This window comes from Solanum pennellii, chromosome 1, assembly GCF_001406875.1.
Source record: "Solanum pennellii chromosome 1, SPENNV200".
Classification (NCBI taxonomy): domain Eukaryota; kingdom Viridiplantae; phylum Streptophyta; class Magnoliopsida; order Solanales; family Solanaceae; genus Solanum; species Solanum pennellii.
Genome location: NC_028637.1, coordinates 46,524,115 through 46,538,324, shown reverse-complemented (window position 1 = coordinate 46,538,324; position 14,210 = coordinate 46,524,115). Strand labels below are relative to the sequence as shown.

The 14,210-nt window shown below is 31.1% G+C and overlaps 1 protein-coding gene and 1 long non-coding RNA gene across 2 annotated transcripts; one reads left to right on the top strand and one right to left on the bottom strand.

Annotated features, from left to right (window-relative positions):
* Nucleotides 1-1,411: 1,411 nt before the first annotated feature.
* LOC114074411 lies at nt 1,412-3,672 on the top strand. The gene is made up of 3 exons (XR_003574819.1): nt 1,412-1,504; nt 2,365-2,560; nt 3,328-3,672. It is a non-coding gene; the product is annotated as an uncharacterized LOC114074411 (long non-coding RNA).
* A 1,258-nt stretch (nt 3,673-4,930) lies between these two features.
* Nucleotides 4,931-11,410, bottom strand: LOC114075187 (uncharacterized protein K02A2.6-like). Its single transcript, XM_027913492.1, has 3 exons — nt 10,745-11,410; nt 5,109-5,165; nt 4,931-5,023 (listed from the first exon to the last, which is right to left on the bottom strand). The coding sequence occupies exons 1-3, from the start codon at nt 11,408-11,410 to the stop codon at nt 4,931-4,933; spliced, it is 816 nt and encodes a 271-aa protein (XP_027769293.1).
* Between the last annotated feature and the right edge of the window lie 2,800 nt (nt 11,411-14,210).

Below are 14,210 nucleotides of genomic sequence, written 5' to 3'. Positions count from 1 at the left end.
ATGCGGAAGCTAGCAAAGCAAACCTCAAAAGACCACGAGTAAGAAGACAACGAGAAATATACCAAAAGACACAAAGATTTAACGTGGTTCGGTCAATCGACCTACGTCCACAAAGGAGATGAGCAATCCACTATAAATATGAGAGTACAAAATACAGAGAGAAACAACCTCAACCAATTCACTCGAAATACATGGGAGGTTCACACAAGTGATAACGTATCAAGCTTGTGACCCACAAATTCTCCCTCTAACCAAAACTCTCAAAGCTTTTTAAGACTACATTGTGAATGCTGATTAAGTTAGAAGGAACATGCCTCTATTTATAGAAACCTAAACCTTTTCCTACAAGAAAAAGATTAGTCAATCCAAAACCTTTTCCTACAAGGAAAACCTATTTATGGTAAGAAATTTAGGGCAAATAAAATCCAACAATTTCTTCCACGTGCATAAAAGAAAAGATGTGATATATAAGAACCCATACAAAAAAAGTAAATTCTGAATCTTTCATTACACATACAAAAAAACAATTTTTGTCATCCTCAAATCCTTCTGAGTTTTATTCTACCATTACCATTTACCTATACAAAAAGCAAAAAATAAATAAAAATAAAGAAGAAATTTACTCTTCATGCAAAGTTGTGATTCATGAAGCAGATAGACAGTCAAGACTCAAGAGTAATGAGATGGAACAAAGAAGTGAAAAGTGAAAATCGGAAACGATGGCTCGCAGGCCGCGACACTCTATTCACTCTGCAGAATTAAGAACGGAGAAGTGAAAAGTGAGTTCTGTATGGATTAGCGTTTTGAGATTTGACTTTCGGTGGATATAGTCATATAGACATAAAGTAATTGACTTTATCTATTACTCCCTCCTTCCCATTTTATGTGAGGTAGTTTGGCTCGGCACGAAATTCAAAAGAGAGGAAAACTTTTAAAACTTGTGGTCCAGAATGAACGATAAAAATTTGTGTGTCTGTAAATCATTTCATTAATGATAAAATAGAGATTTTATAGTCAAATTGTTTCTTAATATAGAAATGTGTCATTCTTTTTGGGACTGACTAAACAGAAAAGTAAGTCAAATAAATTGGGACGAAAACAGTATTATTTAGGGTAAATTAGTAAACTAGTCACAATCCCTAACATAATTATTAAAAATAACTATATTTTAAAATAATTATTAAAAATGTCAATATCTCAATATTTTATAATAAAAAATTGTATCCTAATATAACTAATCTCCTTTCCTTTTATTTCTCAAATCAAACCTACATTGAACAATTTTTTCCTCTTTTATACGGTAGCTTTTTTTTTTAAAAAAATACATTCATTACCCACTTATCCCTCTTTTTAGGTTTTATCTCAAATAACTCATTTTTCTCTCTTCCTTTTCAACCATTGTTATCTCCTTTCCTTGTTCAAGAAAATCAACTATTCGAATTTCCTACACTTTTTCAAGAAATCTCGCAATTAATTCAAAAGATTTTTCACCCATTGATAAAAGGTAAATTCTAAGTCAACATGTATTTTGTAAGAATTTTTGTGATTTTGTTTTCATATTCACTAAACTTTTTGTATTTCAGATTTTTTCGTCTTTTAAACAATATTATTTGATTTTTTTATGAGTTTGTTTTCATATTCACCAAGTATTTTGTGAGATTTTCCTCTTTTATGTATTTCAGATTTTTCATCTTTTAAACACTACTAATATACGTGTATGCGTGTTGTGCGGATAATTTAAAATGTAATAATTTTGTAATTAAAAATAATCAATAAATGTATCATGCACTTTATAATATAATCAATTTATAATAATATAATAACATTAATCATTAACTTATTTATTTGAGCGTATTAAATTAATATTATTAGCACACAATTTATTTTATTGTATTAAAATATTATATTTATAGTTGTATCAGCTACGATTTTAGTTTTGATAATTTAATATGGTGAAATTTTTATAAGGATACTATTAATTTTATGATAATTTTTGGAATAATTACTTAAATACACAATTTTACTTTCCCTATTCCAATATTTCTCTACTCTTTTATTAAAATTCAAAAATCTCTTTTTGACACCCAATGATACTTAACCAGTACTTTTTACATTGGAACTAAAAATTAGACTTTTCCCATTCCAAAAAATTTCGCCCAAAAAGTTTCCCACTAAAATTTTCAGTTACCAATTTCAAGTAAATTTGAAATTCAAAAGAAACCTATCCCTATTCATCTAGATTATAGTCAAAAATAGGCCATCATCTTCTAAATTCTGATTTCTTCATTTTTTGTTCTTTTTTGTTCTTTTTTGTGTATTACTATTTTGGTTTACAATATCAAGCTAACTATAACAAATATTTAGTTTTTATTTCAGAATCGAAAACATCAAAGAATTGAGTTCTAAAAAGTCGCATGACCCGAAAGTCATGACAAATTCAAGTTCTAGCAAGAGAAAATCTATAAAGAACAAACATGCATCAACTTCAAAAGATTCGAAAATCCCAAAGAAAATGGGTAGAAAGGTGACACTTCCAATTATTCGACCAACACTACCCATAGTATGTACATCTTCACTCATATTCATATTTTTTTCTTCAGTTTGATGATTCTTATTTCTTCATTTAAGTATCATCTATTTCAACTTTGCACTGCACACATTGAACGCAAAATTTTGTGATACTTTTATGTTTTCACATGAACATTAATGTATCCTAGATACTTTTTTAAGTATCAGTTTGACCTGTTTATTTATTTTTTTTTGCAACTTATTATAACGACTAATGAAATTTGTTTATTTGTGTACCTTTTATGTGTTGCATATGGACATTAATGTATCTAATATATATGTGTAACTTCAATGTTTTGTTGTTACTTAGTATCAAATAACATAAACATTAATGTATCTAATATTATTGTTTAAGTATTAGATTGCCCTGTAGGTGTTATTTAGTATCAATATACATGAACATTAATGTACCTAAAAGTGAATTGAACTCATAAAGTATCAACTATTTCAATGCACACAAGAAATATTGATTTTTGTGATACTTTTATGTTTTGCACATGAACATTAATGTATCTTAGATACTTTTTTAAGTATCAGTTTGACGTGTTTATATTTTTGTCACTTTATATAACGATAACACAATTTTTGAAACTTTGCACCTTTTATGTGTTGCACATAAACATTAATGTATCTAATATATATGTTTAAGGATCATTTTGGCCTGTTTCTGTTTTTGTCTCTTTATATCACGACTAATGAAATTTTGTATAATATTTATATCTGTTAGAGATTGATAAAAATTGTTTATTTAATTTGCAGAATATGATTTATGTAATTGAACATATTTCAAAGAACACTCTAAAGTTTGGTCCTACCTACAACTCCAACTTTATTGAATATTTAGTATCATTAATAAAGGATCAAGGTATGAAATTATTCAATAAAGGATCAAAGTATGGTATGTACAAAGTCAAGGCTGGATATGTTAGCGATATTGAAGATCTTATAAGGCCAAAGAGTGGCTACACTACACCAGTAGAAGGTGGACTGATTAATGTAGAATAGTTAGGTTTTTATTGTGTTGAAGTTACGTTAATTAGTATTTTGTATTGTCACTTATCATTCCAACACAATCTTACTAAGTAATTATTAATTTGAAGAACGTTTTTTGTCAAGAAATGTATTTCAATTTTAATTTTTGTCTCCAAGTATATAATTTAATTTATATTAACTTGTTATAAATTATTTTTTGTAAGTATGGTTTAACAAATAATGTTGATACAATATAACCATTGTACACAGAATATGTGATACTATATTGTATACACTTGTTAAACAAACTGATTTTCAATTTAAGTAGTATATATTAAAATGTGGTAATCTTGAAGTAAATCACAACGTCTGATACTATATCATCATTAGATACACAATATCCATAAAATTATTAAGTATTTGATACACATTTTATTATAAAAATACAAATTTGTATATGTGTAACAATTGGTACAAAATAATTTACTTAATTTACTAGGTTGAATCATATAACTTTGATTAAAATCATAATAACCAACAAAATTTTGTTATCAGATACATATTTGACGGTTAATGTAAATGAGACTAAATAACTTATCAATATATCTTAGTAAAATTACACTTGATATAAAACAATCAAATTCGATATATTTAGTATCATTATACATTATAATAATGCATTATAGTATTCAGAGCAGTATGGGTATACATTTCTTATATCCCACTTCTTCAAAATTAGTATTGCATGCAGACAAGGTATCTCGTCATATTTTTTTTTATGCTAACAAATGAGTGTATATACAAAAATAGGCAACAAGCTCAAGCTCAAGCTCAAGATGACACCAAAAATGGTGAAACTCCGTACTACCTACTTCAATACGGTTTTTGAAGTACATAGATTATTCAGCTAAAAGAATCTTCCCATCAGTTTGAATAAAGTAGTTTTTCCAAAACTATATTGGTAGGAATATTGAAAAGACCAAATGTCTAACCTAAATTTCCGCAAGTCAATGTGTCACCACAAAAATCTTAAAGCCTTTGATGGCGTGAGGATAAAGAAAGAGCGAAAACAGTACTAATACAACAAGGCGAAGATGTTATTTCTAATAAAGCTCAACTTGAGCGGATGTATCTTCTTTTTTTTTTCTTGCAACAATCACAATCTGATTTTCTTTTCCACCTTTTGAATTTGGTTAAGGAAAATCCAAGTCATCATAACATGAGGGGCAATCCTAACACAATATACTGGGAATCTAGTGTAAAATTTGAAGGGTCTTCCTGCCTTCAAAGTCTTCATGGCACAATCGAAAGAACTAGTGTAGGACAATTTTCCTTCAGCATCTAGTTGCATTTTCTGAATCTGGGTCTTCACGTAATCAAATGGTAAATTTCAAGCAGCAACAAAGAATCCAGAAACACTGCTGGCCCCTATTACTGTAGCAACCTCGCCCATGCCAAGGTTGTCCCTGAAGAACTCTACACTCTGATCATAAGAGGCAAGCATACCCATGTCCACACTAGTCATAGTGAAATCTACCACATGAACAAGTTTTCCTATTAAGACAAACAATGTATCTTATCCCATCTTCATACACTGAAAAAATAAACTTAGAAGATGCAACAACCTGCAATTGTTTACAAATTAGAGATATTTAACACGCTTTTTTTTTGGTTAAACAATAATACAATGGAGATGAATTACTTCAACAACGTATCTAATCTCGATATTTTTTTTTAGATTCATCAATACCCAACGAAGCCGCAATTACTGAAATAAGATTCGGGAACGAAATATTTTCCCAACCACTATCCCATCACTTTTGTATCGCTCGTATATAATATCACTTTCGCATGATCCAGAATGCCTTTACAAGATCGAAATATTCATTTTTGAATCTTCACAAATTTGTGTTTCAGAATTTTTTGAAACAAACTTTTACTGTTTTTTTAAAGAACAATGAGAAGGTTTCACAATTTGAAATTCAAAAATGCCCAAATCAGTTTGAGGTTTATGATGCTAAATTTGTTAAACGTTCGCGTGATTCATGGGGTTAATTTTATCGTTTTTTGTACGCAGTAACTAATAACAACAATTCAAAAATTAAAGTATCTGCCCGCTTTACTTTAAGTATCGTTCTGTAATATTATGTAACCGAAAAACTATAAAAAAAGAATTTTTGGTCAATAGTGAAAGAGTAGGGATATAAAGTAATTTGTCCCTTAGACTGTGATTTGCCTAATTTTTACATAATTTTTCTTGATCAAATATGAAATACTTCAAATATTTTTCTGTGTTTTTACTTTATTCTTTTTGTATCATTTCAATAAAAAAAATCTGTTAGTAATTTATTAATAACATTCCATATGAAAATATTGGATATCATGAAATTAAATGGCATGTTAATACATTTTCTATATATGTTAAAGTTAAAATCAAAATATTTTTAAAAAAAATTCCGTATTAATTTCTGTAAAAATATAATATAAAATTGATTTGCAGGTAAAAATAATCTTTACAACCGTTATATTAGATTTACTCAAAGTTTGTATTGGATATTTTAAAATTTGAATTTGAATATAAATTGTATCCGAAAGCATATGAATATGAATGAGAGGTTGCTGATTTGAAGTTATCCGCTTAAGTATGTTATGTGAAATAAATAGTTATGGTGCATTCAAATTTTTTTTAAAAATAATAAGTTAGAAAATTGTAATTCTAAAATATAATTTTCAACTTAATTTAATGTTGTTATTATATAATATTGTGAATTCTTAAATTTGCTAAATGACTTATAATTGTTATATTTGTTCAAAATAGAATTTAACGCTTGCCAGATATAGATAAATAAATATTATTTATCTTAAATCCAAAAGTTAAAAGTTAATGAAATTTTAAAGTGGTCAGTTATATTTAATTAGGCCTTACCTGTAACTTATTTATATAATTGGTTGTTTAAAATTTTTAATTCAAAATGAATTGATTAATAGTTATCAAATCTTAATTTTTAGCAACATGGAAAAGAAGTTTTAAACTCCCAATTTAATTGGATAAATGTTTTTTTTCTAAATAAAGATTAATTTGTTATAAAATCAAGCTATAAGAATATAAGCATAAAGAGAAGAAGACAAGAAAAGTAGATAGAAGATGAGGAATTTTTTTCTTATTTGAGTGTATTATACAAAAGGTGAATGATATCTCTATTTATAGAGTTGAGAAATCACCCCAAAGGCTACCATGATAAATGTCCAATTAGTAGGTACATAGTTATCCAAGTGGATTTTATGAGCTTGGAAACATGTATACATGAATACAATTAAGTCTTGAGTAAATCTAAAGGACAATCAACACAATTCAATGGATTTATAACACTCCCCCTTGGATGTCCATAGATAATGTGCCTCATTAAAACCTTTACTAGAAAAAAACCCAGTAGGAAAAAAATTCTAGTGAAGGAAAAAGAGTACACATATCGTTTGATACGCATTATTTGTTGCCTCATTAAAAACCTTGCCAGGAAAACCCAGTGGGATAAAACCTTGGTCAAGAAAAAAAGAGTGCAACGCGTATTATACTCCCCCTGATTAAAACATCACTTAATTTCTTGCGATGATGTCTCCAAAATTCGTACATTGTGGTTTGTTATTCTTTTCCAAAGAAAACACACACATTTTCAGTCATGTGCTTAACACCATTTCAATGTCCTTTTATCGGGGAGAAACTGAATCTTGCCAGTAAATTTACTGCAAAACAAATATCTGGTCAAATATTGTTAGTAAGATGCACGAGTTCCCTGATTGCACCAAGATATGGAGTTTCATCACCAAGAAATTTTCATCCTTCTTTTGAGATCAAACTGAATCATCATTTATGTCAAGCGATCTCATAATCATTGGGGTACTCAATGAATGTAATTTATCCATATAAAAAATACATCAAAACATATCTGTGTATCTGGACTGATAGACAAATATTTCATTTGTCAAATTATCAATCTGTAGGTCAAGACAAAATTCTGTCTTATCAAGATCTTTTCATAAAATATAAGGACAATTAGGGTCATTCTTTTGTACCCTTTTCTTCCTTGACTATTTCAATCCATATAAGGATTCTTGAAGCTTTATTGAAAAAGTTTCTTTCAAACTCTTATATGCTTCATACACCTCGATTGTTTCAAGGATTTTCATATAACATTCATTGTCTAGCTAAACATTACAATTATTCATTACATGTATTCAAGTTTTTCGTATGTTGCCAGATCAAAACAAACCTCATTGCATCCACCAAAGGACAAAACATCTCCAATAATGTCTGAATTTTTGCGATAAACTTTTATGCCCCAAGACACAAACCGTATTTTATATCTTACGGTTATACTATTGCATAATAAATTATTTATACCTCACTGATATTATACCCTGATTTATGGACTATTTGTCCAAAACGTCACTTTTGTAAGTGAAACAATATACTTGAATCATGCATTTACTTGGCCAACCTTTTATCTGTCCACACTATATGACAAATTTGAATTCAAGATCCTCGTCACAATTTATATCATTGAGCGCTACCTCATATCAAAGATACCATCGACGGTTATTTGATATTGATTCCAATATGACATAACTTATCGACATCTCTTCATTTTTCATCATTTTTCAGGTACCTTAACCTTTTCCGAGGTTTTATGAAGTGTTATGTCAATGTGCTATTTTATAGCACTTGCCTCGTTATCATGACCATATTGATCATTTGCTCCTTCCTTCTTCAAGGAATTTTATATTTGGAACCGATTGGTCTATAACGCTTTCGGCGTATCATAGACTCTGTCCTTCAAGGACTTCAGATTCATAGGGTCAGTGCATTAATCTGGCAATTGATTCGCAACATTATGCAAATGAATTATCCCTTGAACTTTAAGTTAACATATATATTTAATGAGGATCTAGATAATTCATAATTAAGCTCACACATAATTTTCAGCTGTCAAAATCATCTCTCCCCCTAATGTTAGAAAATCTAACATTCATCCCAACCTTATTTGGGAATTCATCTGTGTGCGTAGTGGAGCAATTAAGATCATAGACGCACATTTAACATTTTAGATGAAAATTATATGGTTCCTAACCCTGAACAAATTTTAATGGGGAGACCTTGTTGCTTGATGCATACATGTGTTGCTACATGTTAAATAAATTTATCTCATACCAAATTTTGTTTTGGGAGTTCTGTTCTCATAACCATGATTTAGCTATAATTGGTGGCATACAATTTTTTCTAAAATCAACCAGCATTATCAATATAATTTCATAATTTGGAACTGTGCTCTTAATTAAACAATTCGAGCAAACAACCTTACAAACACCAATTTGTAAGTTGACAATAAAACACAGGGATGTCACACCCCTTTTTCGCGCAGCGACGTAAGGGTTGTCCAATTTAAGTGACGTTATTAACTAGGGGATTATTTTAATTTTTTCAGAGTCGCCACTTGGAATTGACTTACGGTGTTCCAAGTCACCTTTTTTGTTTAATCCTAATCAAAAGGAAATGACTCTTTGTTTGGTCTTTGAACGAGTTCGGGTAAGGAATTCTGTTGACCGAGGGGAAGGTATTAGGCATCCCTCGAGTCCCGTGGTTCTAGCACGGTCGCTTTATGGACTTTTATGACTTAAACTAATTTTTTGAAAATTCTAAGGTTAAAACAAATGTATTTACCCTCATTCTTTAATTATTTAAATATATTAAAAACTACCTTATTTTATTAATCTATGCCCTTTAATTAAAATATATATACGCATATAAATTAAATCAAACAAAACAGAGTAAAATAAGATATTCTTTATTTTTACTTTTTCGTTTGTTACTATTTTATTTTTATCACGCTCCTTTTTTTTCTTTTACCTTCTCATCTTTTACTATTATTATTATTTTATTGTTATTATTATTTTTTATACTTTCAAGGTTTTATTTATATTTTTTTTCAACTTAATTTTTTTTTTGTTTGGACAAAGAAACTTTAAAAAAAAAATAAAAAATAAAAAATTCTTTCCTCTTTAATTGCATGTTTTTTTTATATTATTTTTAAACTTCTTCTTCTATTATTATTTTTTCTGTTTTCTCTTTTCCCTTTTTTTATTATATTCTTACTCACATTTTATTTTTTAACTTTTTATTTTTTTCTTTTTATTATTATTATTATTATATTTTTTTTCTTCTTCCATTTTTATTCGATTTTTTTTTACGTCACTAACATTAAATGAAAATTTCACTAACTAAAATTAACATATTTACATAATAGCTTACACATGTTATCATTATAAACTAAATATTAAAAATTAAAATGACTTGGACAATAATTTTACTTAAATATAAAATAAACTACGGGTTATTTAAATATAAAATGAATCATGGTTTGTTATAATAATTTCACACTGAATATAACTATACAAATGATCTAAACATAAAGTTGATATGAACATTTGAACATACTTCATATAATAAGATCAATAAATATTAATGGTTTAAGTGCATGCGAAATTTAACAACCTCAATATATATTGCAATACATTCTCGCATTATCATGACATAAAATTATTACAAAATAAAATTAGTATTACCTCTTGTGGAAACTTTTTGACGAAAAGAAAGGATTTAGGAACCACGAACTTGAAACCTCGAACTCCACTATTTTTAGTTGTGTTTTTCTTTATGCGTGTGTTCTTCAGAAAAAAAATGAAAGGTTTTCTTCGTTGTTTCTTCTTTTTTTTTCTTTTACTTGCAGATCTTTTTTTTTCTTCTCCTCTTTCTGTTTCTTTTTTTTTTCTGATCTTCTCCTCTCTTTCCTTTTTTTTTCCGTGTGTTTTTTCTTTGTTTCTTCTCTTTTTTTTTCTTTTTTTTTAAGTCAAGGAAACATCATAACCAAGAGATTCCAATGAATCAACCCTTGAAATGTCGAGCCCAAACATAAGGGTTTCTAATGTCGAAACTCAAATCATATGTAATATCTTTTCACAGCATCAGCATTGACGACCGTTTCTGTCACTTTGCCTTCTATATCTGCTAAGTAAAGATCACCATTGGGTAATACCCTTTTAACAACGAATGGTCCTCTCCAATTTGGAGAAAATTTGCCTTTGGTTTCGGCATGATGTGGCAAAATGCGTCTCAACACTAATGACCCTCTTCAAAATGTCTGGGACGCACCTTTTTGTTGTATGCCCGTGCCATTCTTTTCTGATATAATTGTCCATGACATACTGATGTCAGACGCTTCTCATCAATCAAACTTAATTGCTCTAACCGAGTTTTGATCCACTCATTATCATCAATTTCAGCCTCCACAACAACTTGTAAAGATGTGATCTCAATCTCTGCAGGTATAACTGCCTCAGTCCCGTATACCAGTAAATATGGGGTAGCGTCCACTGACGTACGGACTGTAGTGCGATAACCCAACAAAGCAAAAGACAACTTTTCATGCCATTGTCGAGAACTTTGCACCATCTTACGAAGTATCTTTTTTATATTCTTGTTAGCAGCTTTCACAGCCCCGTTTGCCTTTGGGCGATACGGAGTCGAATTTCGATGCTCAATCTTAAATTGGTAGCATACCTCTTGCATTAAGTGGCTGTTGATATTTGCGGTGTTATCAGTTATAATCACCTTTGGAATACCAAACCGACAGATGATGTTGAAATGGATGAAATCCACCACGACCTTCTTGGTCACTGACTTGAAAGTTACTGCTTCCACCCACTTTGTAAAATAATCAATGGCCACCAAGATGAACCTGTGACCATTCGATGCTTTTGTTTCTATCGGTCCAATCACATCCATTCCCCGTGCCACGAAAGGCCATGGAGTAGACATTGCATGCAACTCAGAAGGGGGAGAATGTATCAAATCACCATGTATTGACATTCATGACATTTACGAATAAATCGTATGGAATCCCGCTCCATGGTGAGCCAATAATATCCTGCTAGAAGTATCTTCTTGGCTAGAACATATCCATTCATATGAGGTCCACAAACTCCTGCGTGTACTTCAATCATGATTGTGGAAGCCTCTTGAGCATTTACACACCTTAGAAGACCTAAATCGGGTGTCTTCTTGTACAGTATGTCTCCGCTTAAGAAAAAACCCCTTGCTAGTCGTCGAATAGTCCTTTTTTGATACTGGCTACATCCGACGGACATTCTCCAGACTGAAGATATGTTTTGATATCATGAAACCAAGGCTTACCATCAAATTCCTCCTCAATCATGTTGCAATAAGCATGTTTATCACAAATTTGTATGTATAAAGGGTCGATATGAGCGCCATCAGGGTGTTGGAGCATCGAAGATAAAGTGGCCAATGCATCTGCAATCTCATTGTGCACTTTGGGAATGTGTCTAAACTTTATCGACACGAATCGTTGACAAAGACCTTGTAAACAATGTTGATATGGTATGAGCTTTGGGTCTCGAGTTTCCCATTCTCCTTGAATTTGATGAACTAGTAAGTCTGAGTCTCCTAACACTAACAATTCTTGGATGCCCATGTCAACAGCTAACCTCAGACCCAAAATGCACGCTTCGTACTCAGACATATTATTAGTACAATAGAATCTAAGTTGGGCTGATATAGGGTAATATTCCCCTGATTCAGACATAAGAACAGCTCCTATTCCAACTCCTTTCCTGTTAGAGGCACCATCAAAGAATAACTTCCAACCTTGATCGTTATCGTGAATAACTTCATCGATACAAGATATCTCTTCATCTGGAAAATAGGTTTTAAGTGGTTCATATTCTTCATCAATAGGGTTCTCTGCCAAATGATCTGCCAATGCTTGAGCTTTCATTGCGGTCCGCGTTATATAGATAATGTCAAACTCTGTGAGCAATATTTGCCATTTCGCAAGCCTGCCTGTGGGCATGGGCTTTTGAAAAATATATTTCAACGGATCCATACGAGAGATGAGATAAGTAGTGTAAGATGAAAGATAATGTTTCAACTTCTGTGCTACCCAAGTTAGGGCACAACACGTTCTTTCAAGAAGGGTGTACTTCGCTTCGTAAACGGTAAACTTCTTGCTGAGGTAATAAATGGCCCGCTCTTTCTTCCCAGTGTCATCATGCTGACCCAGTACACAACCAAAAGAATTATCCAGTACTGACATATACAATATCAAAGGTCTTCCCGGCTCGGGAGGAACCAACACAGGGGGATTCGATAGGTAATTCTTAATTCTTTCAAAAGCTTCTCGACATTCTTCGGTCCACTCGACTGTGGCATTCTTTTTCAACAACTTAAAGATAGGCTCACAAGTTGTTGTGAGTTGAGCAATGAATCTGCTGATGTAGTTTAACCTTCCTAGAAGGCTCATAACCTCAGTTTTGTTCTTTGGAGGTGGCAATTCTTGAATTGCTTTTATTTTTGAAGGATCCAACTCGATACCTCTTCGACTGACTATAAACCCCAAAAGCTTCGCCGATAGTACTCCAAATACACATTTTGCAGGATTAAGCTTGAGATTGTACATGCGGAGCCTTTCGAAGAATCTCCTTAAGTCTTTCACATGATTTGACTGTTTTTTAGATTTCATGATAACAACATCCACATAAACTTTGATTTGTCTATGCATCATATCGTGAAACATGGTTGTCATTGCTCTCATATTAGTTGCCCCTGTATTTTTTAATCCAAAAGGCATAACACGATAACAATATGTACCCCATGGAGTGATAAAAGATGTTTTTTCTGCATCTTCATCATCCATAATAATCTGATGGTAGCCCGCATAACAATCCACAAAAGATGCAACCTCATGTTTAGCACAATTATCCAATAAACTATGGATGTTAGGCAAAGGAAAATCATCTTTTGGACTTGCCTTATTCAAATTACGATAACCAACACACATTCGAACTTTGCCGTCTTTCTTAGGGACGGGTACGATATTGGCTAACCAAGAAGGATATTGAGAGACTTGAATGACTTTGGCCTCAAGTTGTTTTGTGATCTCCTCTTTAATTATTACACTCATGTCGGTTTTGAGTTTTCTCAACTTCTTCTTTATCGGAGGAAAATTAGGATCAATTGGCAACTTGTGAACAACCATGTCAATGCTTAATCCAGGCATGTCATCATAAGATGACGCAAAAACATCTTTGTAATCAAACAGGGCCTGGATTATATCGTCCTTTTGATGTCGAACATGTACACTTATCTTAGTCTCCTTAATAATTTCATGATCCCTCAAATTTATCGTCTCAGTTTCACTCATATTTGGATTTGACTTATTTTCAAAATGATTGAAATCCCTCCTTACTTCTTCAAATACTCTGTCTTCATCATATTCGATTTCTTGACTTATTATTTCAATATTAGGTCGAAGATTAGATTGGATATTAAGATCTGGCGAAAAATTCTGCATGCATGTCATATCACTAGAATCGGCATAGAAAGAACTGTATAAAAGAAAACGAACAAACATATTAGACTGAAATAAAGATGCAATTTCATCCTATTGATAAGGGAAATAGAGAGTTCGAAATAAAACGACAAGATAAAATCCGAATTACAATCCTTGAATGAATCGAATGACAAAAGAAAAAACAAGACAGACTACCAAGACTCGTCTTTAACGGGGAGAGGGGTGGCCTCCCAATTGTTTAGCTTG